The following is a 25673-nucleotide window of genomic DNA, read 5'->3' as shown; positions in this document are numbered from 1 at the left end:
TATTGCCAATTGACGTAACGCACATAATAGGAATGGAGAGCTATTCTAACCTCGCAAATACACTGTGCCCAGAAGAGGTGCACATGGGCAGCCTTGCATACACGTGACACAAGCTTTTTAAGACAGGGGAAAAGAAGATGTTAACCAGTCATTATTGAGCTCACGTTGAGATAACATCCATTAATCAGCAAGTCAGAAATGTGATCTCTTCTGAGGAAAGTAGGTGAAGATAGGGAAATAGAGGTGCTCTGTATTCTACATCTCTGGAGGCTTCAGTAGCAATTCTTAATGGCATGGTTTCCACAAGCCGTGATATTCTGTCTATGTTTACATGCTTATACCACATAATTGCTGCAAATGTGTCAGCTGCGCATTCATCCTGTGAATCTCCCCTTCCACCACATGCCAAATTTGATTCAGGTCTGGAGACTGTGGAGGCCACTGAAGTACACTTGAACCCACGGTCATGTTCATGAAACCAGTTTGAGATGACTTGTGTGCTGTGACATGGCGCATTATCATGCAGGAAGTAGCCATTATAATGGGTAAATGGTAACCATAAAGGGATGCACATGGTCAGCATCCAATCTCAGACAGGCTATGGCATTCAAATGATGCTTGATTGGTATTATCAATGTGTGCCAAGAAAATATTCCCTACACCATTATACCACCGCAGGTTGGGCCCATGGAGTCATGCTGTTGATGCCAAATTCTGACCCTAGCATCTTCATGTTGCAGAGATTCATCAGACCAGGCAAATTCTTCAACTGTCCAGTTTCAATGAACCTGTTTGTGGCTGACAGAAATAGAACTTGATGTGGTCTTCTGCTGTTGTAGCACATCTCCCTCAAGCATTGATGTGCTGTGTGTTCTGAGATGCTTTTTTGCTCACCACGGTTGTAAAAGTGGTTGTCTGAGTCGATCCCAAAACAGTCTGGCCATTCTTGGATAATTGGATGAATTGCATGAATGGGCAGGTATACAGGTGTTCCTATTAAAGTGGCTGATGAGTGTATATCAAAATAAACGCAGAAGAAGCATCTTCTGAAGAAACATTTATTGGCGTACTGTAAACAACAGCTACAAATTCAAGTGTAAAAGTAAAATTAGTTATGATGAGCAGACTGTCAGAGTATAGAGACAGATTTTTCTGAGATGTAGCTGTGTAAGGGAAAAATAAAAGTGTGTAAGCATGTGTTTTTTGTTTTTTTTTCCAAAAATTACTTTGTATTTAAATGCCTTTAGAAGCGGTGCCCTCCAGAGGTATTGGCACCCTTCATAAAATAAGGAAACATTAATAATATTGTGGCAGAGGGGGCGTGGTCGAGTGCCGGATTGGGAATGGAGGGCGGAGTCAGGAGAATGTGTCGTAAGGAAAGTGCATGTGCCTATGGGTGATTAATGAACAAGTGTTTTGTGTTTCAGGATAAAGGAGGAGATGAGAGCACGCCGGGGTTTCTGAGTGGCACAGAAGCCGAGCAGCGTGAGCTCAGCTGAACTGTGTGTGTGTGTGTGTGTGTGTGTGTGTGTGTGTGTATGCTACCATAGCACTGAACAGTGCTCACTAGAAAAGAATAAAGAACCTTGCTGCTTTGTCCCAAACCTGCCTCCTGTTTCCTCATTCCCCTCCAAACCCACAAAGTGCTACAAATATACATACACATAATGTGACTGATTTTACAATCTCTGTAACATATTTCAAAGTATACACCATAATGGTACACCCCCACACTCGTACACCGCCCCACCCCTAATTCACCCATAATTCACTTCTAGCAAATCTGACCTGTGATATATGCAAAGGTCCTCCTCCCTGGGCAAAGCGGACAGGTTCAACCCATATGGCTCCCTTGCAGGCTGCTGTTGTTGCTCCTGAAGGGAAAAAAGACAAACAGCAGAGTTTACTAAGGGTGAAGTTAAGAGCTTTAGATCCAAAGTAAGACTAATAAATGGACATTAATATTTACAGGTCAACATTCATTAGGCAAATAACTGGTCCTTGTCTGGTCCTTGTCTAAAATAGTAAAGGAAAAAATGATTTTGATTATTGTATATTCAGTTAATAAGGTGCTCCTCTTATTAAGCACATTTTATACCAGACTGTAGCACAGCATGCTGTCATGTTAATTACAGTGGCCTTTACAGTGGATATTAAAAAAGAATATTTTTGTGTGGTTTCTAGCTAGAAACAATACAAAATACAAGACTCATGCTATATTTTGCAAAGTGTCTCCACAATCTAAACAGCACATGGGCGATATTTCAGTTCTGCTGCACTGTAGCAGCATATGCCCTCTGGATTGATTAAAATCCAAACTTCATGAAAGTTCAAACTGCTACAGTAAAAATCTCATTGGATTAACAAACTTCATGTGATCATATACAGCAGTAACGCATGACCTGACCTTTCCTCACCTATTAACAATATGATTTGCACGTTATATTTACTAAACCAGCTCCACGTCCCGATGTATGTGATGCGTTTGGTGTAAAATTGGCTTTACAATCATTACATGCAAATGCAATACCAAAACTCGACTAAACCAACAAACCTAAAAACTGTTTGCTTGAACACAGGAATACATTTCAACTACATCTCCTGACTTAAATAAGCTGCAGGCTGACACACAATCCCAGTCCCCTCATTACACACAGAGAGTGCAGAGTGCCTGCAGTTGTGAGCTTTTAAACACAATGACTCATAAAATCCTCATTACAATATGCAAAAAAAAAAAAAAAAAATATATATATATATATATATATATATATATATATATATATATATATATATATATATATATGTATATATATATATATATAAATAAATAAAAAAAAACCACAGGTGCTGTCTTTTCCCTTGTAAATATGTTAAATATGATATTCAATATGTTTTAATATTTTTATATGCTTTTTTATACTAATTTGATAATTGTTAACTATTACAAATGCATATTTATTATTATATTTATTTAAATGCACCTTTCAATACTATATGCCTAAAATTTTCTGATCCCTAACATAGGCAATCATACTCTATCCAGCAGCTGAAAAGATGTACATATGAAGTCAGTGTAGAAGTCAGCAAATGATCCTGAGGTTTAAATATTTTATCAGTTCTGAATTTCTTCCTGTAACTCATGCTGAGGTGATCCATTTTATATGGCTTCCAGATGAAGCATATGAGCCGATACACTCTTCATAATCGCAACCATGAAAAATAAGGCCATGCCTTATTTCATATAGAAGAGAAAGAAAATAAATGCACTAATCTGATGCACAATGACTGAGAGTAAGATATTACTCTTATGGACCTGCAAGGAAGAATGTTTTGGGAGAAGAAGAAGAATTGTTTCTCAATTTGAAACAGCAGTGAAGAACAGGATATTGGGAAAAATTCTTGATGATAAATGATAAGTTGTTATAGACGTTCACAATGACTGATAAGTACAGGAAGATGGGTACATAGATAAAAAAAAAAGAACAAGCTAGATGTCTAGATTTTATATCTCATAACACAGGAAGTGAAAAAAACGTTTGTTTCATCAATACATAGCAATGAATGTAATAAGGTGCTCATAACTGAATTGGGTAAAATGACTAACCAGCCAAATTGATAATGCACGCTTTGGCATTTGACTGGATATTGTGCAGTACTTTACAGAGAAAACAATTCAAAACAGTACAATCTTTTTACACGTTACATATAATGTGGTTTTATATGGAATTTTGATTTCGATTTATACTCATTATTTTGTTGTCACACAGTTATTGTCATATTTATTATTCCTTCCAAAAAAAAATATTGGAAAACATTGGCCTAAATGTGCTGAAAATGAACAAACATGGTGTTAAATGAATGAATAGTCTACAAGACGAACATTTTCTCACTTCAAAACAATGTCATGAAGCATGTGCAGTGTTGGGAAGCAAGTCAGTGAATTCAAATATTCAATCAACTGTTTGTTTTTTTTGACCCAGTAGCATTAATAAATGCTTCAGTGCTTAATTTCTTTTTCAAGTTATCTTGAGTGTCAAGTCATCAAGTCACCATCCTGCTTTCGGTTCACATCAATGTCGATCCCAAAAAGAGTCAATTCACTGGCTCCAGACATCGAAAACTAAGATTCAGCCCCAAAGCTTTGGTGCTGATGCTACAATGCTACACACTATAAATGATTCCTCGTGCATGCACACACAGAAGAGAATTATTTTGCATTTATTTATTTCGATTTTGTCTGGGCAGGAATTGAACAAATTAGGGTTTGAAATGCAGGTAAAACATATAGCTGTATAGAAATGTGTGCAGTAAAAAATGTACAGAATACCTTCACCTTGCGTTAGTTTGTGTGTCTCATTTAGTTGAGAAAAGCACTTGATAATATTCTCTAGTTGCGGAAACAAAACACAGAAAAGGCATTTTCTGACTGTGTGGATATAAGTAATGCCAAATAAGTCACCGTATCTTTGATAACCACCAAGGCAACTGGGCAACAGTGACTGTGACACACACTCCCCCTCTCCATGGAAACGTCTCAGAGCCCAAAAAAAAAAAACCACAAAAAAAATCTGCCTTTTTTAGAGGCAGATTGTAGCTGAAGCTTTTACTGAATTTGCTCTGCGTCAGCTCCAGTGTCAGAGAGCCTGAGGATCAGCTGCTACATCATAAGTCTTTGATATTTTAATATGTCCCGGGCCTGTACACACACAAGATGCTCCCGGGAACTAGTACGAACTAGTATCAAGTGTAGATGCTTTCTCTCGAGCACACTCAGCAGGAAAATACAAAAGATACAAACACAAATAGGGTGCCATGTTATTAGTAAAAATGTGATCAGGATATGGAGCTTTATCTGAAATCAGAGGCTTTTGTTGGCCAAAGTGATGTAAAGATGCAGCGTAAAGTCGAAGGATTACCAAAATTTTAAAAAATAATAAACATAAAATAAAATAGTGCATTAATAAGAGGGAAAAATAAAAGATTAAAGATTAAAAGGGGGAAAGGGACAAACAGTATATAACATCCAAAGCTGCAGAAAATGAAAAAACAAGGGGAGAAGGAAAAAAAAGAGAAAAAAAAAAAGTGGTCTGGAGAACAGCGGCAGGCAGACATGTCAGCGTACACTCACACTGAAACAGAACGTGAAAAAAATATTTTTCCATCTGCAAATATTTTTCTTTGCCCAGGTATTTTGCAAGTTATTAGTCCAAAAAAAAACAAAAAAAAAAAACATCTGGATTAATATGGATAAAAAAATCAATGGAAAAAATGTCTTCGTGACCTTACTGTGTGTGGGGGAATAAGTTCCTAGAGAATAAGTATATCACAGCCAGAGAGAGAGATGCAAACTTCTAGAGGGAAAGGGAGATGCAAACCGATACCATTTTGATGTTTTTTCAACATTAATACTTTAATATACACCATGTGTGTTACTTGTGCAAATCAAAAAAAAGTTCTAAAACTTAACAGAGTAAACATCTTATTGGCTAGGAAAGTTCCAAATCGATATTCCAGAGGTCCGGTCTAAAAGCGTTCCGAAACGTGCTCCGGCTTGGAAAAACACGGATGCCCTGAGCAAGTTCATATTTGTATGCATAGTCTCTGAATTTGATAAACATATTAATAATATCTACATGAATGATGTCTGCGAGATTAATGAACAGAAATGTAATATTGTACTGATATCAGCAGAATTACGTTACAAATCGAAACTTACGAAGCTGTTAAAAAAACGTTTCACAACAGAAAAGTAAAATTAAGTTTTATCAAGTAGAAACTTGACTGTGTAAAGAGGTAGATGTTGCCTAAGTTACCAATTTGGAATTTCGAGTTGAATGACAGTTCCTTTGCACTTTTCCATGTCAGAGGTCGTAGTTCTGAGTACAATGGATTGCAGCATTTTGCAAATTTTTGCACTCAAACTGAAACATAACTGTAAATTTTATGAAAAATTAAGTGATTTAAGCATAACCAACTTTAACCCTAACTGGATTTGAGCAAAGCCAATAACGTAGAATATAAAATCCTGTCCTCTTTCTCAGCTGCATGTGCAAAATCCATTCAGGGTGAGATGATCAGGGAGACAGATTAAAACAGATAAACAAATTCAAACAATTCCTACACATCCACTGTGACACACTAAAACAGAAATCCTATTCACTTCATTAGTGTGCAGTAACACTACACAAGTGTCATGACGGCACATTTATTAATAATTACCAAAGAGTTCATGTCAAGTTTACTTTTCATGCTCTTTTAACAGCAAACTTTGTCATGGCTTTACAGAAATTCGGATGCAGATCTAGAGCCATAATGAGCAAGCCAGGCGACAGTGGCAAGGAAAAACTCCCTGAGAGGACATGAGGAAGGAAGAATCAAAATGGAACCCAGTCTTTATGAGTACAGCAGCAGTTCTTAGGTGCAAATCTACAGTACTGAGATGAGATGATCCACTGAAACAAGAGACTGAGTGTTTTATGAGTCTGAGAACATGCCTGCCACTGCACTCCCTCAAGACCTTTCCACTAAATCATGTACATGTGGCATTTTGTAAATGAAGTCTTGTAGATGAGCTGTATCAGATGCAGTAATTGTACTTGATATAAATGTGTCGTAATGAAAGGCAGAGAGGGAGGTTGAGTGGGTTCAGCTACAGCGTGGAGACTCTAATGAGTGTGTCATCAATTCCAAGTCCGTGAGCTGTATGAACAAAGCCCTGAGACTGCGGATCCAACAGAACACTCACATGCCGGAAGGTTGGAAAAAAAAAAAAAAAAAAAAACAGACACGTGCCCACACACTGGGTGCACTCTAAAGCTGGTGTGCTGGTGGAAAAAAGATATCTTCTTACATCGGTTAAACATAATCTGATCTACAAATCAGTCAAACTAAGATTTTTGTGATTAGTAATAACCGCAATAAAGAATTTAACACAACAACAGGAGGAATGCAAGAGGAGAGGTACACAAAGAGAAAACGATCATTAATTGGAATCTGATAAAGAAATCCTCATACTTTCTCTCTATTCCCCTCCTCTCTGTCCTTCCATGAAAACAAATATACAGCCAGACAACCTTGTTGGTATGGCAACATGACAAAAAAGCTTGAGTCACCCGTGTGGGATGTGTGCTCGCAGAGAGAACGCGAAAAAGAGAAACACAGGGAGAAAGAGAAGGCATGTGCATGTGTCAATGTCTTTCCATGATGGTAACACTGTAAATAAAAAAAATATGCTGTCCATTCTTTCAACCACTAATGTGTTAATTCAGCACTCAAGCGTTTAGAACGCTATACTATGTTTAATGAAGTGTTAACAAAGTGAAGTGTTTTCCCAAGAACTGCAATTTAGCTTCAGCAGAGAGCACTAACATCTTTGCCCGGATTTCTAAAGCTGCTTCTATCTACGGAGAAGATTCCGTGCCAAAACAAAAAGCAGTCACAACATGAAAAAACATGACCTGCAGAACACAAATGACATTGCGTTTTACTGATGAAGTGGAAAATGTGCCACACTGAAAAGAAACCTTCACTGCATTGCTCTTACAAACAATATTCAGATTTGGTGATTCTGCGCACACTGTAGCCTCAGATACCTGCTTTTGACTGACAGGAATGGAACCTGAAGTGGTCAGGATTTGAAATGCTCATCACACTTGTAAAGAGTGCTTATTTGAGCTACCAGAACACTTCCTGTCAGCTCTGACCTCTCTCCTCTCTCTGATTGGATAACTGCATGAATGAATAGATGTACAAGTGTTCCTATTAAAGTGGCCAGTGAGCGTATGTGTATGTATGAGCGTATACATGTCTTTTTTTTTTTTTTTTTTTTTTTTTACACTTCTTTGCATTTTTGTTGGTCTGGCTATGAAACTTAACCTTTAATGTCTACTGATAAAACCATTGTACAAATCATTTTAATAGAATAAAAAATACAGTATGTCAGGATATTATAGCACCATATATGGCATTGTTACAGCAATATCATTCTCAGGAGGTTAGTAAAGATAAGTTGGGGATAGTATGCTGAATATCAGTGTTTAGTAGAATTAAGAGAGAGAGAGAGAAAGAGAGAGAGAAAGAAAGAAAGAGAGAGAGAGAGAGAGAGAGAGAGAGCCTACTATCCACTAGATATCTATCAAATGGCATTGATTTACTCAGAGATTTAAATCTGCAATTAAGTGCAGAATTTGAGTGCATAAAAACACCAGAGAGAGAGAGAGAGAGAGAGAAAGAGAGAGAGATAGAGAGTGATAATATAAAGTGAATGCTGAACGTGTAAGTGAAATGGCTTCCATGGAAACAGAGATGTAGCTTAGGGAGAAACTAGGGCTGGTTCACTGACACTCTCCGAGGAGGCGTGTAGTTGCTCTCCGAGTGACACTCGTTCATATGAAGTAACAGGTGAACAAAGGGAAGGCCCCTACCTCTTGAGCATGGACGTTGTCTCTGGACTCAGCGAGTTTGATTGGTGTGTAGCGCTGAGAAGCAGTGGCCTCGTCCTCCCGATCTTCCTCCGAGTCATCCTCAGAGCTGCTGGAGATCTGCTCTTCACTGGGTGGAGGAGGAGCGCTAGCTGCTGTCTTACGCTGCAGCACGGCCTCCTCCTTACTAGACTTATTACTATGGAGGGGAAGAAACGTGCAATGTTGAATGGCATTCAATGTTCAAAGACTACTAAAAAAATCAGAAAGGATACATAGCTAAAGTGCTCTCAAAAGTGCTCGAGTTTGTAAATCATGGTCATTAATTTAACAAATGAACATTTGACTATTAGTGTTACGGTTAGATAATCTGACATTCTGTCCCATTTAGTGCATGAGTCAGTGATCCTAGAGCTGCTAATGAGCTGAGACCATGTGCTACTGTTTCACACCTGAAAAACAACAGTCAGGTTAAATATTCACACACTTCAAAACATGAGTAAAGCACCTCCTGTGTGTGTGTGTGTGTGTGTGTGTGTGTGTGTAGTATTGTTTTCTTGGTTAACTGGCACTGAAGGTCAATGACTGTTTTGTGTGTATGTATTTGTGTGACACAATAAGTGGGTTAGCGCTGATAATAAATGACACGAACAGGTGTTAAGAGACCATCAAAACAAAAGCAGTAATTTTTCATATCAAGTCAAGATGGATGTTTTTTTCCTTCAAACAGCACTGTTAACATGGGTAACAGCTTTTCAAGAATCAAAGGAATCAAATATAAACACAGGAAATAATCTGATCTACGTAATAATCTGATCTCGCACTCACTGTTCATTTATGCGTGAATATTATCAATTTTATCATTTTATTAAAGACACCAGCCTGAGAAACTATCTGCACTGTTTGAGAAAGCGTTTTTCATTTGTTTCTCTCAGGCCGCTTATATAAGCTGTGTAAGATTTTTAATAGAAGCATGTGCACTTCCTCAGATTATTGAAGGCACTGAGTACTAGATGCGATGAGGGAAATTTTATTGTTTACACTTTCCTGTTTAAAATTGTATTGTTTACTCTTGAGATGTATTTGGAACAATACGTCAGCGCATCAGCTGTAATGAAGTTACATGCAGAAGAAGCACTTGGTGGTTACCGTAAAACCCCTTATATACGCACTATACAATCTGACCACACTGTTTGAACGTGTCTTGTTTAACACATCTTGTTTAGACCTATAAAATCTTTTTCTTCCTCAGAGTCAAAATATTCAGCCTTTTTTCTGTTTCAAGTGCCAGAGAACCAACACTATTTAAGTCTTTCAGGCAAAAAGGTGCTGTTTTTTCACTGAAATTTTCGGTCCCCAATAAATCCTAAATACCCTGAAGCCCATACTGAACATCCTTTCAGCATAATGTTTGACTACAGAGCACATAATTGTGGAAAAGTAACCATTTATAATCCGACTATCCAGTGTCACTCTTTTGAGTCTGGATCCTCGCAAGTTTTCTTCCTCATGTGGTCTCAGGGAGTTTTTCCTTGACAATGTCTATTGTTAAAAGCACTATCTGAATTGATATATAGTTAACCGATGTTAACTATACATTTGTCTAAAGTTAACTAAGTGAAATATAGGCTTATATATTTTATTTCACATTAATGAACTCAAAACTTTCTCCATTTGCCTTTCAAGTGAGAAAATGGAGTCATTAAGAGCGATTATTAAAGTGAGATAGAGAACAGGAAGCAGGTCTTCCAGTGAGTGTCAGTTAATATCAGAGAGTTCAATACACCTACACAACCGTTAACCATTCCAGATTCTGAGGGTCTCATCTGTCGTTTTTATTAAGGGGGACTTAAGCACTTAAGCAGGTCTGCAATCTCATGGATCACGTAGAAGCAGACGGTTATTCTCACGTGAGCAGGAGTGGTCACTCCAATATAAAGCTTAATGTAAAGCTTGATGAAGAAGAGAGATTGCACATTCCCAAACCTTTTTTAAAATAACAACATCAGCACTGGAGAAAGTCATGTGACTTCTGTGGATTTCTTAGATGAATCATCTATGCTGATGAAGAAATAAAGGGCAAAAGATGATTTCTAGTATTCTTAGGTCTAAGGTTGGTGTAACACAAAATTATGTTTAACGCTGACATTCTGAACTGAAGCTTATTTCAATATCATCTTTGAGAGTCATAGCATTTTGGTTTAAATGTATTTTTCTGACGTTGGTCAGTGTTTTTTTTAATTCTTGGCTGGTTGTATAAACTTTCAGTCCCCATTTTAGTGAAGGCGCATTAATAAATATCCTTCTTCAACTCCGGCATCTTAATTCATCAGTAAATAATCTAGAGATCAAGGCACTTAGAACCAATTAATGGCATCAAGCTTTAGCCACTTAGATACAAGTTGCATTTTATTTTCATACTGATTTTTTTTCACCGTCTTTCATTGATGTTTCACTTTTCAAACCACTGAAAACTTCCAAAGCTCTGGAAAAGGTCAGAACCCCAGAGCACTTTAGGACTGGGTGCCTTGTTTAAACAAACAACAACAGTCAGAGGAAACAATGCCTGGAGCTTTAGCTGTCCTATGAGGGCTGAACAACTCTGCAAAGTTCATTTTAATGAAATTAAAAAATGAATACTGAAGTAAAGTGAAGTATATACTCACCCCAGCACTGATTTGCCGGTTTCTTCTGGTTTACGCACGGTGAAAGGGCTAGGATCCAGGCCAACACTCTTTGGCATAAACTCCCTAAGACAAACCAAACAAAAATTGTTGTAACAGAGGGATGAGATTTGTGCCTTACTTGGCTTGTCAAAGGAAATAAAAGCTAGCATTTGTTAACTGAGCTCACCTTGCCGAGTTGGTCATGGCGATACAGAATGTATCGTCAAAAGAGGTGAGTTCATAAGGTTTGAAAAACTCTGTGTACATGTCTGTGCTCTCATCGTACCGATTCACTCGTTTCACCACCACCTTCTTCCTGTTCTTCTCACAGGGGACTGAAGAAATATTTCACAGAAGAAATATTATATTACAATATACTATATTTTTTGGAAAAAAAGCCAGATGATGCAACATGACAGGCTTTTTTTAAAAATTCTGGCTCCTTGTTTTTCTTGTATACAATATCATTATTACTGTCATTATTGCTATTATTGCATCTAACATACGATATATAGACCATACAGACTTTTTTAGTTTTACTTTTTAAGGTCTATATGTTATTTATATCACTTTTTTTTAAAGATTTTATTTTACCAGGCCATTATGTACATCAGATGGGCAACTACAACAAATTATGTGATTAGCAAAGTAACCTTTTTAATGACATAAAAAAAAGTCAAATACCTTCATCATAAGGTACAGGAAGGTAGGACAACACACCGTCTGCCCACCAGTAGGTATAACTGTGTGAATAAAACAAAGAAACAATAAAACATTTTCCTAGTAATTCACAACTTGGATCATTTCAGTGAATATTATAACATGGTCCCCACAGAAAAGCCAACATAAGTGACTCAGTATGGAATTGAAGCCACCAGGAGCCACAGAATAGCTTCAATACAATTTCTGGAACTGTACTGGAGCGATGAACACCATTCTTCCAAAAGATATTGACATAGTTTTGTGTTTTCATGATCATGCTAGTGAGCACATCGCTCCAAAATGTCCCATCGATGTTGAATTGAGTTCAAATCTGGTGACTGTGAAAGCCACAGCATAAGATTTACATCATTAATTTTATACTCATCAAACCATTCAGTGGGCCAACATGCCCTGTGGATGAGGGCAGGGTCACTGGAAGAGACCACACCCACCGGGGGGGGAGAACTGTTTCATCAAACAGAAGAACATTGTACTGATTTGCAATGACCCTTCCATCTTAGCAGAAAAGTGGATCCAAATCTTGCCAGAAAAATGCCTCCTACAGCATAACAGAGCCACCAATTTTTCCTTCAAATTGTCACCACTCTGTAGAACATGATAAAACCCTTCCCTCTGGTCCCGCTGTTACTGAACAAAAAAAAATGGGCTTTTATTCAATTTATTTGAATTTGCAGTAATATGTCAGCACGTGACATGTTACATGAGAAATAGGTTACATTCCTTCCGTTCCCTTTTTTAACTTAGTAAAAACTGACCTATATATCTGAGGCTTAATCAATAAAATTCTCTGTGCACTAAGGCTCCACTAAGCAAGCTCTTAAATAACATGGCCCACGCAGCCAAGCACAGCTTAGGTTTGGTGAAATAAAAATGGGTCAGCATGTTAAGCCCTAGAATTCTACTACTTCTCTCTACTGTCCACTACTGAGCACCCAAAATAATGGTAGAAATAAAACACAGAAAAATTAAATTGTAGAATCAGCAAAAACTGAATCTTCAGGAGATTACGAGTTTGAATCCTGACGGCACCACAGCCATCCATGGCTGTGCTCTCTGGGTGGGGGCCATGGCATACTCTCGCCCTTGCCAATCCATAGTAACACTAGCCAATCTCACCGAGCTCATGTATGCGAAAGAAGGAAGGTAGTGCTTTCCACATGGTGTGTTATGGCACCCTGTGACGCAGCATGAGCAGCTGGCTTTATGTGTCTCGGAGGAAGTACATGTTAGCCTTCACCTTCCCCAGCTGGTAGCTGTCATATGATAGTGGATAGCTGGCTGGTGGTAAAACTTTCTACATCATCTCGTCCGCTGGAATTATTGGCACCATCTAGAGAATAGGCCGAAATGTGGTTTTACGGAAAAGTCCTACACACAAAGATTCACACGCCACTCCAACAATCAGAAGCACAACTTAAAAATCTTTCCCTTAAGCAAGGCTGCATTAAGCCAATGGGGCTATAACCCAGGGCCACAGCCCTCAGGGTGGTCATAGCCCCCAGGGTGGCCACAGCCCACCAATTTTTGAAAGTGCAGCCAAAAAAAAAAAAAAGTGACCTGACCCAAAACACTTATCAGTTCTGTCATGAAGTCATCAAGAGGGACATCTGTAATAAAATGTCTCTTCTATGAATAAAACTCTTGCTCAAAAATAAATTAAGATATGAATAATTGACCAAACAAATATATCTTTAAAAAATAGAAACAAATTGTTGTTGACCTGCACAGGTCAGGTAATGGAACAAATGAAAATCGATCCCTGTCCCAAAACTGCACTACTTAAGAAAACAACTCCAAGAAGGGCACCAATATTTTTGGAGTTGACTGCATACACTTGCTTAAACTTGTTTCACATTAACTCATACACACCCACCTGCGTCTGTCTTGGGGCAGAGCCATGGTGTTGCTCTGATGGAGGTAAAAGTCAGTAGGCAGTTCCCACAAATGCGGCTTGGACTCTGAAGGCTGGTATACCTGGAGAAAAAGGTTTATGGCATCCTGTCTGTCGGCATCTTAGAAGGAAGGGATGGGGGTTGGAGAGAAAAACAGAGACATGATGATAATAAAGCTATGAGAAAAGGAAGCTCTGATGTTGTGCATTTTTGACTGCTGGAAAACAAGAGATTAAGGCTTTAGTACTAAGAGTAGTAGTATGTGCACCAATGGATACAGGTGTCACAGTCCATCATTGTATACATCTCTCATGTTTTCTATCTCTGTCATTTCTCTGTATAGCCACCTGCAGTGCTAACTGCTTCGGGCTGTAATTACGAGTTAAATTAGGGTGCATGACAGCAAATAATTTCCTTGTTTCACGTCTCTCCCTCTCTTTATAGCTCTAATCCCTCAAGGCAACTCCAGCATCTTGTATATTCAATAAAGCTGAGATAATCATCAATGCTAAATACATGACCACGTGTGTACATGCACAGCCATAGCCATGAACATGCACACTATCTCAGGCACCAGTGCTGGTCAGATGGATATGTACTGACGCAAGTGAACGGACATGTGTTTCTGTCCATATATGATATATCACATGCTGGGGGGATAAGACGTGCAAGATCCAATGTACTCTGACTGAGTAGGCTGCTTGTATACACAACCTAACAAAGCATCCATGGTCAAAACCTGCTCGTATACACAACCATTCAAAGTCATCCATCAAATTTTCTATGGATAGCTTTGTATACAAGCTCATTAAATTTATATGCAGTGAACTGCATAACCAGTCAATCTGTACTGCTTGTATAGTAAGACCCATCTACATTCCACCTGAATCATTCAGAATGAACAAGACAAACATCATCCTAACAAACAAAGCCCTCAAACAGAGATGTCTTGTACTTAGCACAGTGCTATTAGTTTAATAGCAAAGATCTATTTTGGACCTGAAACACTTCAGGAGCCTGGCTTTTTAACTCACTCTATCCCTCGTGTTTAGCATTCTGACAAAACATGGAAAGGACAAAGAAAGGATGAAAGAAAGAAAGACCTTTAGCATATATGGGGACTTAACGTCTAGCAGTATCTAAGAAGCAGAAAGTTACTAATATGGGAATTGGACAATGCACAGGATGCAACCTATGGGTTGCCAAATCTCTCTATAGATTTTGGACAGTAAATCTGCTCAAGCAGGAAGTTGCTAGTGTGTAGTAGTGGAACTACTAGGTACTTGTACTAGGATCTACAAGGTCTTGCTGGCCATCTCGATTTTCGAATTCTGCACAATGTTGGAGAATCAGAGGGAAAAGTGTAGATGGGGAGGCCAGTTGTGGACCAGCACATTCTGTCCCATGATGAGATGTCCTCTTTAAGTCTGGCCATAGATAAGACACCTCAGCTTCACAGAGCCCTGATGGTTGGCGTAATTGAAAGAGCCTTGATGGTAAGAGGGACTGCCCTCAATTCCAGCTAGTTGATGTTCCTGATTTTACATCAGGGGCTTGTGATGCCTGGCATCCAACTGAGAGGTAAATAACCCACTTCTAAAAGGTTTGTAGTTCCAGCAAATACTAATACAGCAAGTACAGGAGTACAAACTCTGTCTGTCACATGTTGGGGTGAAAGGGTGTCTATCGGTCTAGCTTCTTGAAAAACTCCTGTTATGCTAAGGAGATGTTAAAGTGCAGAACTTGAATTGTGCAAACCTTAAAAAGGATCTGCATGCCAGGGCTATAGGGACAGGAAAATAGGCATTATGCAGGTCCACCAGTGTGAACCAGTCCTGTGGTTGCATGGCAGGGATGACCTTAGCATACAGAAAGATAGTGTCTTTAGGAACCTGTTCACTCACTCAACTCTATAACTGGACAGAAAACACCCTCTTTTATCTGAATACAAAATTATGTTGGTAGATGCCTTGTTTGACTTTAATCATGTCTCAAGCAACAGACTAGCAACTTTGTTGGGGTTTGACAGCAGTGAGGCCAGGATGAAGTAACTTCCCAGTGGGTGATGTTTTCAACTGTAAAGCTTCCAGTCAAATCCTCATGCCCTTCATGGGAGTGTTCCGCAAGGCTTTTTAATGGTAGTGGCAGTGAGGGCACTATTTAGGTTCCAGCCCATGAGATGGACCATACCCTGAGAGAGGGGTACTCTAGGGCCCTGCTGGGGCCTGAGGGCAAGACTCTCCCTGCCTATTGCTTGTGCAAGGTGAGGTGGAACCTTTGTGGGCACTGGAGCAGTGACTGGAGAATTTGGTGCTGTAGGTTGTCTAGCATCTGATTGCACAGCTGATCTCACCACTATTTTAAAAGTAGCTGCCATGACTAGTTTTGAGCCTGTCAATGGCACCTATAAGCTAAAGTCATTCATAGGCTTAGCTGAGATCAGAGTTATATATTCTGTTGTGCCCATCTTCAGCTTCCAGGGTATTAAGAAACTGGCTGCACAAGTGTGAGTCTTGGAGTCTTTTAACCCCTCAGTGACTCATTACTTAGAGGGAAACCTAACTCCAGCCAGCTGAGTATTAACAGCTAATATAGTAATACATTTAATGACTAGCTTATGACTAATCTATGACTAATCTAGCTTATGACTAGACTTGAAAAATCACACTAATGCTCTTAGAAATATTAATAAACAATTATTTGCTGCTCTCCGATGACAACTGAGTTCGTGGTATGACAAGGAAGAACTACTTGATCACAGGCCTGCTGGTTGGCTAGATGCCAGGGGATGTGGAACCAGTTAACTGAGCAGAATCAGAATAAGCAGTATGTGGTATGGCATGGAAAAACCACTCAATCATGATCAGCTATATGACAGGAAATGAACAATACTCAAAGGAGATGTCACTGAGGAAAAAATGTGTAGAACATACACTCACCACAGCAGAACAGATGAAAGAAGGCTATTGCTACTCTATATGGCCAAAAGTTTGTGGAAACCTTATCATCACAGCCATATGTGGTTCTTCCCCAAACTGTTGCCACAAAGTTGGAAGCACACAACTGTATAGAATGTCTTTGTATGCTGTAGCATTAAGATATCTTTTGACTAGAGCTAAGAGGCTCAAACCTGTTCCAGCCAGACGATGCCCCTGTGCACAAAGCGAGCTCCATGAAGACATGGTGTGGTAAGGCTGGAGTGGAAGAACTCGAGTGTCCTGCACAGAGACCTGACCTCAACCCCACTGAACACCTTTGGGATGAACTGGAACACTGACTGAATCCCAGACCTCCTCACCAACACTGACCTCACTAATGCACTTGTTTCTGAATGAGCACAAATCTCCACACCTATGCACCAACATCTAGAGGAAAGCCTTCCCAGAAGAGTGGAGGATATTATAACAGCAAAGGGGGAATAAATCTGGAATGGGATGTTCAAAAAGGATGTATGGATGTGATAGTCAGGTGTCCATATACTTTTGGCCATATAGTGTAGCTTTGGAGGACAGGTTACCTGTAGCTGCAACCACAGTAGCAAGCTGCAACACAGACAGCTCCATGTGGTGTGCATGTTGTCTGACATGTACTAGGTTAGTAGAACAAAGGGGAAGATGGCCGTATGACAGAGATATTTATTGTAAATACTTCGTCATACGTCACACATAATGTCGCTGCTTCTGGTTATTCTGCAGAATAAACTCCGTGCTAATTTCAATTTCAAAAGGATTTTGGACACGAAATCTGCACAGTCATAAAATAATTCTGCCTGAATAAGCTGACTCAGCAGCAAAATCCATATTCCACACTCCTGAGGAGAAGAGAAAAGCAAATAAGGTTGAGTGTGAAAGGAAAATGGGGTGAATTAGCAGTCAAGCACATGTTTGGAAAAAAGTAATGAAAGGAAAGTAGGTGAAGATGCTCCGGTTACAATGACAGAAGACAGACTATGTTGTCTGGGTGGTTAGACACATACAATATATTAGTTTTACTATTGTTTTTTTGTTTGTGTTTTCAAAATTTGAGAGGACAAGGCACGTTTCGTGTCCAAACAATAGTACAGTACCTGTAAAGCTAAATAAGCACACCATGTACCAAGTAGGTGCTCGTTTAAAAAGCAGATACAGTAACTGGCTCCCTTTATCATTTAAAAACATAGTGTTTTAGCCATCACAGAAACATTCACTAAAATTGGTTTTCACTGATCTTGGTGTGTTTACCCGAAGTGGGATGCCACATGGGCTCACAGAAAGCCATGAACTTTTTCTAGCTGTTTGTTGCTATCATTACCTTTTTGATATCATTACTAAAGGAGCCTTTTTAATTGTGAGAGCAAATAGTTTTACCATTTCACTGAAACAGTGCTAATTTCTAGCTTATGACTAGACTAGAAAAATCACACTAATGCTAATATTAATATTTGCTGCTCTTTGATGACAATTCTCCTAATGTTTCATTATTAACCGGTTTCATATTCATAAAAATGTTTTCCACTAACTGTTTATGCATGCGCTTGTCAAGCAAAGACATAATTTTATAGTGCTCACTAATTGAAACTTGGAGGGAAAAAAAACTGACTCATCTCAGTTATGTTGTTTTCTGCTATCCTCTAATTAGATAAGACAGATAGTCAGTGATGCCCAGGAAGAAGGAGTTGAAACCCACTAAAACCATTATTATTTATTACTTATTATGTTATTACTTGATGCCAAGTGGCATTCTGCGGCATATGCTGTGGCATTCTGCACGTTCAAAATGGGGTATAAAACAGAGGAAATGAGATTTGCATTAAACCATCGTGTCTCCACAGACAAGCAGGAAGACTGATATGACGAATTGTTGCTTGGTGAGAACTCTTATTACTTTCTTGATTGAGCTGAAGGGCAAAGCTGTATTTTAATATGGGGTTTAAGGAGTGCCAAAGAGCTCTGTAACCATGGAGAACAGACATGGGTTTGTTTCCATGGGAAACAAGAATGGCGCACAATAACCACAAGAGGCCATATTTAAGAGGGCCAGTCAGATTAGGCAGAATATTACCCACTAACGATTGAGTAGGTCCAATAAAATGGGGACAATTAGAACAATTGTATAATTCTTTGGCTCAAAATTCAGTTTTACTCATCATTATGTTTATAAATGGTCCAGACTAATGATTTTAGGTAAAAATGAACTCTTCTTAACACTTCCCTGATTGTTGCAAAACCTTTGTAAGACATTTATTTAAACATGTATTTCATCTGTTATGTGTGTAGTAGACTTGGGCAATATTGATTTTTCCCTGCTCTCAATTTGTCAAAAAAAAAAAAAAAAAAAATCACAATAAACAATTTCATCACCCAGGACCAATAAAAAAGACACAGGAAAACAAGCGTTTCCATCATTCCAGGTTTAAGGAGAGTAGAGGAGGGTGTAATAATATTATAAGCTGGGCCGTTAGAACTGTTTGCTGGCAGCTACAATTGTGAAAACTCTGGCCCTGAAGATTCCACAGTAATGCACACTAAACAGCAAGACATGACATGACAGTACATTATTTTCAATATAATCCTTTTTACAAATCAATTGTATAATGTCCACTTGTCAAGAGCAGGTGAGATGGTGGCAGGGAGCGGAGCTTCCAGGCAGTGTCAGTTAATATCAGATAGTTCAAAACACCTGCACAAATCATTCCATATTCACATGTCAACTGGCTCATCTCCCATTTTTTTGGGCATATTTTCACTGATAAAACTCACTAGTGTACTCCGAAGTTATACTGCAGTGCTCCCACTCAAACTGCTTACATGCTTGACAGGTCTGATAATATAATATAATTTAATTGGAGTAAATGTCACTTGGCGTCATAAGAATGTGTAGGGACCATTAAATCGTAACATGTAACATGTCAAAGATGTCAACAAACATTTCCAAACCATACTAAAAGTGTCCTGCAGATTTCCACTCTTATTTGTTCAGTGTGCAAGTAGTATGGTAATTCTTCCAAGCCGTAACATATATAGTATCTGTTAGAAACCTTTCTCACCATAACCACAGATTCCTTATTTTAAAAAATGGGGAAAACTGTATCACTGCTTTCATGCCTAATTTTATTAGCTCATATTTTGCAAAGTAGCCTGGATGAATAATATATTCTATTATGAATAATTAATGAGAGTGAAAAATGTAAGTCCACAGCAATCAGCTGATTACTCATGCTACATGTAAAACTATAACACTCCTCTGGTTTAGTAATAAATTCTGATACCTTTTTAATAATACTCAGTGAGTGCCTGACAAAGAGAACCATCTATATACGCTTATGGAGTGAATATTATGTGCAACATGGCTTCTAAATCATCCATAAGCTCTACGACAAGGCTTTAATATACAGTATGTATGCATTAAGTGTGTGACAGTAGAATTGTGCAAGTCTTTTCTTGTGGTACCTGAGAAAGCATTGCTGTAATAACGAGACAGCGTCTGCATGATGTCTTTGGAATGTTGTGTCCATGGCGCAATCTTGCGGTAGGTCTTGACTCTGTGGACTAGCTGAGAGCCGCCATACTGCAGCGACAGCGTGTCTCCATGATCTTCATACAGCTCCTCAAACAACCTGTTCACCAAATTCAAACTAAATTTATCTCAGCCTACCATATGCACTCAGACTGTTCTCTTCATTCCCAAGAACTATTTTTAATTATGCTAATTATGTCCTTTATTTTTCATTTGTTTCGATTCCAGATTCTATAATATAGGTGCAAGCAGCGATTAAGGGGCCAAGCACTTTTAGCCAAACCCTTTAGTTATGGAGGAAGCAAAGAAGCCATTCAGACTTTGGCACTTTTCCCAAAGAAAATATACAAAATTTGATGGCAATTCATCGAGCTTTTGCATGTTTATCGCCCCCAAACTCATTTGCGTGTTATGGATGAAGCATCCCACATATCAAACATCCAAGAAAGTAGTATAGAAAAAAATTTTTTTTAATTTTTAAAAATCCAATATGGTGGAAGTTAACACCGCGGTATATTTTAAACTTGGCATGACCCAAAGAATAAGAGGAACCATGTTTCTACAACATTGTTTTCCCTGTTGATGGCACTTGAGCACTAGATGTAAGCCAAAAATGTTGTCTAGGTAGCTAAGACTATCCTTCATCATTGTGCCAAACATCATACACAGCATACAAAGCGTAGTATGGGCTGCCAAAGACTCCACTGTGGAAGTATAATCTACATAGTCAACAAGCCATTTATAGATTGCCATCATCTGAATCTCAGCATGTCATATGTTGATTCTACAATGTATATGGGGTGCCATTTATGTCTCACTGATATTACAGGTACAAATATGTCAATGTGTATTATAACTTTACCCATGAATATGATCATTAAAATAGTTCAAAAAACATATTTTTTTAAACATGTGAGTCAATCTCATGCTTGGAACATCCTTTTCATTAGCGCACCACTAAAATCTACATTCACAAGCCACTGATGAATATATCTAAATTGAAAAAACAAATAAACTAAAACTAAAAAAAAAAAACCTGGCCTAAGATTTACCTGACGCAGTCGGTGTCAAACTGTAACTTTGGTTTGTCAATCATCCCGAGGGCATAAAGCTGATAGGCCAGAGCACATTTTCCCACCATGAACTGGGCGGTGTTAGTGCGATCCAAGCAGTCCACACAGTTAGTCCTCAAAACTCCAGTCTGCAAAGGAAGCAAAACTACAGACATTTCTGTTCTTTAAAAGGAACTGAATCCAACTGTGCAAACATTTTACTTAAAATATACAGAAAACTACTAGAGAGGTTTTTAGCTTTATTAAATTTTTTTTAAAGGATAGCATATAGAAATGCTTGTTCCAATCCATGGCACACAGTTAAGAGTTGTGTGTATGTAAACTTCAATTTACTAACTTACCTGAATTCTACCAGGAGCAGTAACCAGTCCTCCCAAATCACCCCATCTGTGCACAGAGGAAATAATATGTTTTCAATAATACAAATTTTGCTAATCCACTCAACAAATTAGATTCACAGGAATTGTTAAAGGAAATATACACATAGTTTTAAATATATTATATTAAATTTCAAACATAATATAATTACACATTATGCTGTCAGTTAACCCTTTCATGCATAAAATATTCATATGCATATCCAGATTCTTTTTTAAAAACTTAAAATTGCATGATATATTAATTTTGATTCTGTCTAAATGTCAAATATTTCAAACGCAAATGGATAGTCCATGAGCAGGGCTGAAACGCCATAAAATAAATAAATCTTCTAATGCCCCAAATTTTTAACATTCAGGTCTAAAATATGTAATGCTGAAGACAAAAGGTTTAGAAAATATCATTTCTGAACATACAGAATTTATCCAGTTTAGGACAAAAACAAAAACAACAACAAAAATTACTAGTTTTAGGTAGAGTCTGGACAAAAAACATTCTTTACTTTAATTTTTTAAGTAGAAAGTTAAAGATTGAGAATAACAAATAGTCTAGAGAGCTGCAGAGGTTTACATTAATTTTCAATAATGCTCTCAAGTGATATGGAGGTGATTTTCATTGTATATTTTCCTAAAATATAAAAAGGCACTTTAAATTGACTGCCCATGAGTGTGGACACTATGCATGAAAGGGTTAAAATGACTTAAGTTAAACAGTGCTATTCAGAAACCAGGTCATATCATGCATGGTGAAAGCCTAGCACGCTCTTTTATATTCCATTCTCTTTCATATGTCACTTTCAAAGCTCTTAGAGACCCGTGGCCTTGCTGCTGTGAAGCAGATTATGCATTCATAAGAAAGGACTTGTCCCTAGCTATAAGACGGTCAGAAAAGGTAAAAAAAATAAATAAATAACACCTTTCTTTCAGATACTTTACATCATCTGCAATTTGACCAAAACCTCACCCACAACACAAAAATACAGAGGAATAAAACTACAGTGCATGGATTTAAGCATTTCTTGTCCCTACCTATCATCAGGCCGTAGCATGTGACAGTGGAAATCAGGTCGGTTGACAAAGAAGCCAGTCCTCTTCACTACATTCTCAGCAATCATACTCAACCGGTCCAACACATTACAAAGTTTACTGCATGTGGAGAGGAGAAAGTTACTCACAGAACCACAGAACAAAGGAATATTCACAGTAAGCAAACATTACAATAAAACAGTGGCAAACAATCTGCATTTTAAAATGTACTGTTGAGTGGAAAAAGTTTCCTCAATGGTCTGAATGGGGGTGAAGAAAAAGTATTTTTATTTCCAAGACGTTAAAAATGAAATATCAGCGTGTCCTGCAATCCAAAATATAATTCAAAATAAACAGTACCTTTTTACCATGATTTATTTTATATTGTGATAAAGCAACATCTGCAAAACCTTACATTAAACTCTTTGTTTTTCATTTTTTTTTAAATTTTGTCCGAAGGGTATCAAAATTCATATGTACTTGCATGAATATTCTCTCGTAAACCCAACACACAGATGCAGAGATAAAATGAAGCAACAACACACCTCTTGGTGTAACGAGCCATGTCCCAGGCAATGTAATCGATGCAGTGCTCCGGGGGGAGAAACTGATTGAGGTTGATGATGGCTGGGTAGAGCTCCTCACTCAGGATTTTTTCATGTTTCCTCTTTTCTCGTTTCTGCGTAATTTCAATTACAGATTATCAGCATGATCACATGGATTAAGAACCATTCAAAAACATTAATTCTTTCCAAATAAGTGGCATCATTCAGTTAGTGTAACACACTACAAGTCCAGTAGTATAATCTCAATCACAGATAGAAACAACTCTTCTGAGCATAATAATTCCATATAACACAATTCAACATGACATTTCCAAAAAAGAAGAAAGCACCAGCAACATTTCAACACTTGATGGACACTGTCCTGAAGCCACACAACCAGTTCACAGCCGCCTACCTCGACAACGTCATCATTCACTCCTCTACCTGGTCTGATCACTTGTATCACCTCGGGGAGGTCCTGGGGGAGCTCTGGAAGGCTGGGCTGATGGCCAACCCAAAGAAGTGTCATCTGGGGCTGACCGAGGCACAGTACCTGGGCTACCACATCAGTTGGGGCTTAGTGAAGCCACAAAAAAAGAAGAAAGAGGCAGTAAAGGAGTACCCCCAGCCCACTTCAAAGAAACAGGTATGTGCCTTTCTGGGGTTGGCAGGGTATTACAGAAGGTTCATTCCCAATTTCTCCTAGTTCTAGCCTCCCCCCTCTCAGAGCAGTGTGCAGTGGACCGATGAAACAGAGCAGGTGTCCCGTCAAGCAGACCCTCGCCAGCTCTCCTGTACTGTGGAACCCCGGACTTCGACCGTCCCTTCATGGTCCACACAGATGCTTCCAAGGGCGCCGTCCTGTCCCAGACCTTCGAAGGAGAAGAGCACCTGGGCTTATAAGTCAGCCAAAAGCTATCCCCCGCCAAGCAGAAGCAACTGTGGAAAGAGAAGCTCTTGCAATAAAGTGGGCCATAGTGGAGCAACATTACTACCTGGCAGGCCGGCACTTTATATTGGTGACCGACCATGCTCCTCTCCAGTGGATGGCCAGGGTGAAGGACACCAATGCTAGGATAACAAGGTGGTTCCTATCATTGCAGGACTTCTGTTATCAGGTGTAGCACCGAGCGGGAACCCAGAACCGAGCGTCCTCACAGAAGCTGATGTCAGCGAGGAAGACAAAGCTCCCCGGCAACGCTGCGCCGTGAGCCTGCGCCCTGCTTCAGCTCCAAGCTCCCTGGGTCCCACCTCGGCGCTGCTCCAGCATGCTCACCAAGCTGGGACGACTGTGGCGACATCCATCAGCACTAAGACTCTTCACTCCCTCGCCATCCCTTTCCCCATGCTCATTTAAATGAAAGAGCATTTATTTCCCCTACTTCTGCCTCCTGTGTGTCTGTGTTCCTCCCTAGCCTTGAGTAGCTACAGTGGTGAAAAATGCAGGCAGGAACACAGACTCAGGCCACAACCCATTCATGAATCCGGTGCTACAACATCTCCTGCAGCAGGCAGTAACCCAGGAGCTGACCCAGAGCCTCCTGCTGGATCTCAAGAAGCCCCACTCCGCTGCAGCTGTCCCTCTCCCCAACCCCTGCCGAGATGCCCAGCGCCTCTTTACCAAACTAAGCAGCGAGGACAACATCAAAGCTTACCTGCAAACCTTTCAGCGAGTCACCCTCCACAAAGAATGGGACGAAGAGGACTGGGCTCACATACTCGCCCCTTTTTTCTCAGGGTAGGCTCAGCTGGCCAATTATGAGGTACTTAAAAGCGAAATCCTGGTTCGCTGCGGCCTGTGACCTGCCAATGCAGTGGCAGAATTCCGCTGATGGACCTACAGCCCCCGGAGCGACCCCTCGGACCCAAAAGGACAGCGCGCTCCACACTGCTAGGAGGTGGCTTCAACCCGAAAAGCTCACCATAACCGAGGTCATCGAGAAGGTGGTGATGGACCGTTTTCTGCGGGTTTTGCCACCCAAAGCCCTCAACTGTGCTCTAGAGTGAGCCCTAGCCACCCTAGAAGGGGAGAGCGATGAGACGTCCACCCAAACCCATGCCACCCCCAACTCCCTCGTTGCCCAGAAACGGACCTCCTTGGGAACTCCCCAGGACAAACCCATGCATACCGAGCCAGAGCCTTCAGCCTCACAAAGAGCCCTCGCTGGCCGGGTGTGATCTCCACATTCTGACCCCGCCCAGTGCACCCACCGTACCTGTTGAAGTGTACGGCAAGCCAGTCTCAGCCCTCCTGGAGTCTGGGAGCACAATCACCCTGGCCCGACCAGCCATCCTGACACACCCTGCCAAAGAGATTGGGACCCTCTCCGTCTCCACAGGATTCATCCCTTTCGAGCTCCTCTTCAAACGGGGACCTCGAGTACTGTTGGATGTAGCCCATGAAGCCTGGGAAGAAGAGCCCTCGCCGTTCTGCTCCCTCATCAAGTATGTACAGA

General features: G+C 39.6%; 1 protein-coding gene across 4 annotated transcripts in view; it reads right to left on the bottom strand.

Moving 5' to 3' along the window:
- fig4a (FIG4 phosphoinositide 5-phosphatase a) overlaps window positions 1-25673 on the bottom strand; it is a 57987-nt gene that overhangs the window by 5883 nt on the left and 26431 nt on the right. For all 4 annotated transcript variants that reach the window (XM_034302043.2, XM_034302044.2, XM_026917333.3 and 1 more), the window contains 11 exons: window positions 23218-23351; window positions 22676-22792; window positions 21611-21656; window positions 21249-21397; window positions 20130-20296; window positions 13683-13821; window positions 11771-11829; window positions 11274-11421; window positions 11087-11170; window positions 8424-8619; window positions 1789-1874 (listed from right to left, as the gene is read on the bottom strand). In XM_034302043.2, coding sequence (XP_034157934.2) covers window positions 1789-1874; window positions 8424-8619; window positions 11087-11170; window positions 11274-11421; window positions 11771-11829; window positions 13683-13821; window positions 20130-20296; window positions 21249-21397; window positions 21611-21656; window positions 22676-22792; window positions 23218-23351 — 1325 coding nt within the window. The remainder of the gene's footprint in view (window positions 1-1788; window positions 1875-8423; window positions 8620-11086; window positions 11171-11273; window positions 11422-11770; window positions 11830-13682; window positions 13822-20129; window positions 20297-21248; window positions 21398-21610; window positions 21657-22675; window positions 22793-23217; window positions 23352-25673) is intronic.

The sequence above is a fragment of the Pangasianodon hypophthalmus genome, chromosome 30, assembly GCF_027358585.1.
Source record: "Pangasianodon hypophthalmus isolate fPanHyp1 chromosome 30, fPanHyp1.pri, whole genome shotgun sequence".
Classification (NCBI taxonomy): domain Eukaryota; kingdom Metazoa; phylum Chordata; class Actinopteri; order Siluriformes; family Pangasiidae; genus Pangasianodon; species Pangasianodon hypophthalmus.
Note: the sequence above shows the minus strand (reverse complement) of the source record. Positions and strands in the feature narration are given on the sequence as shown.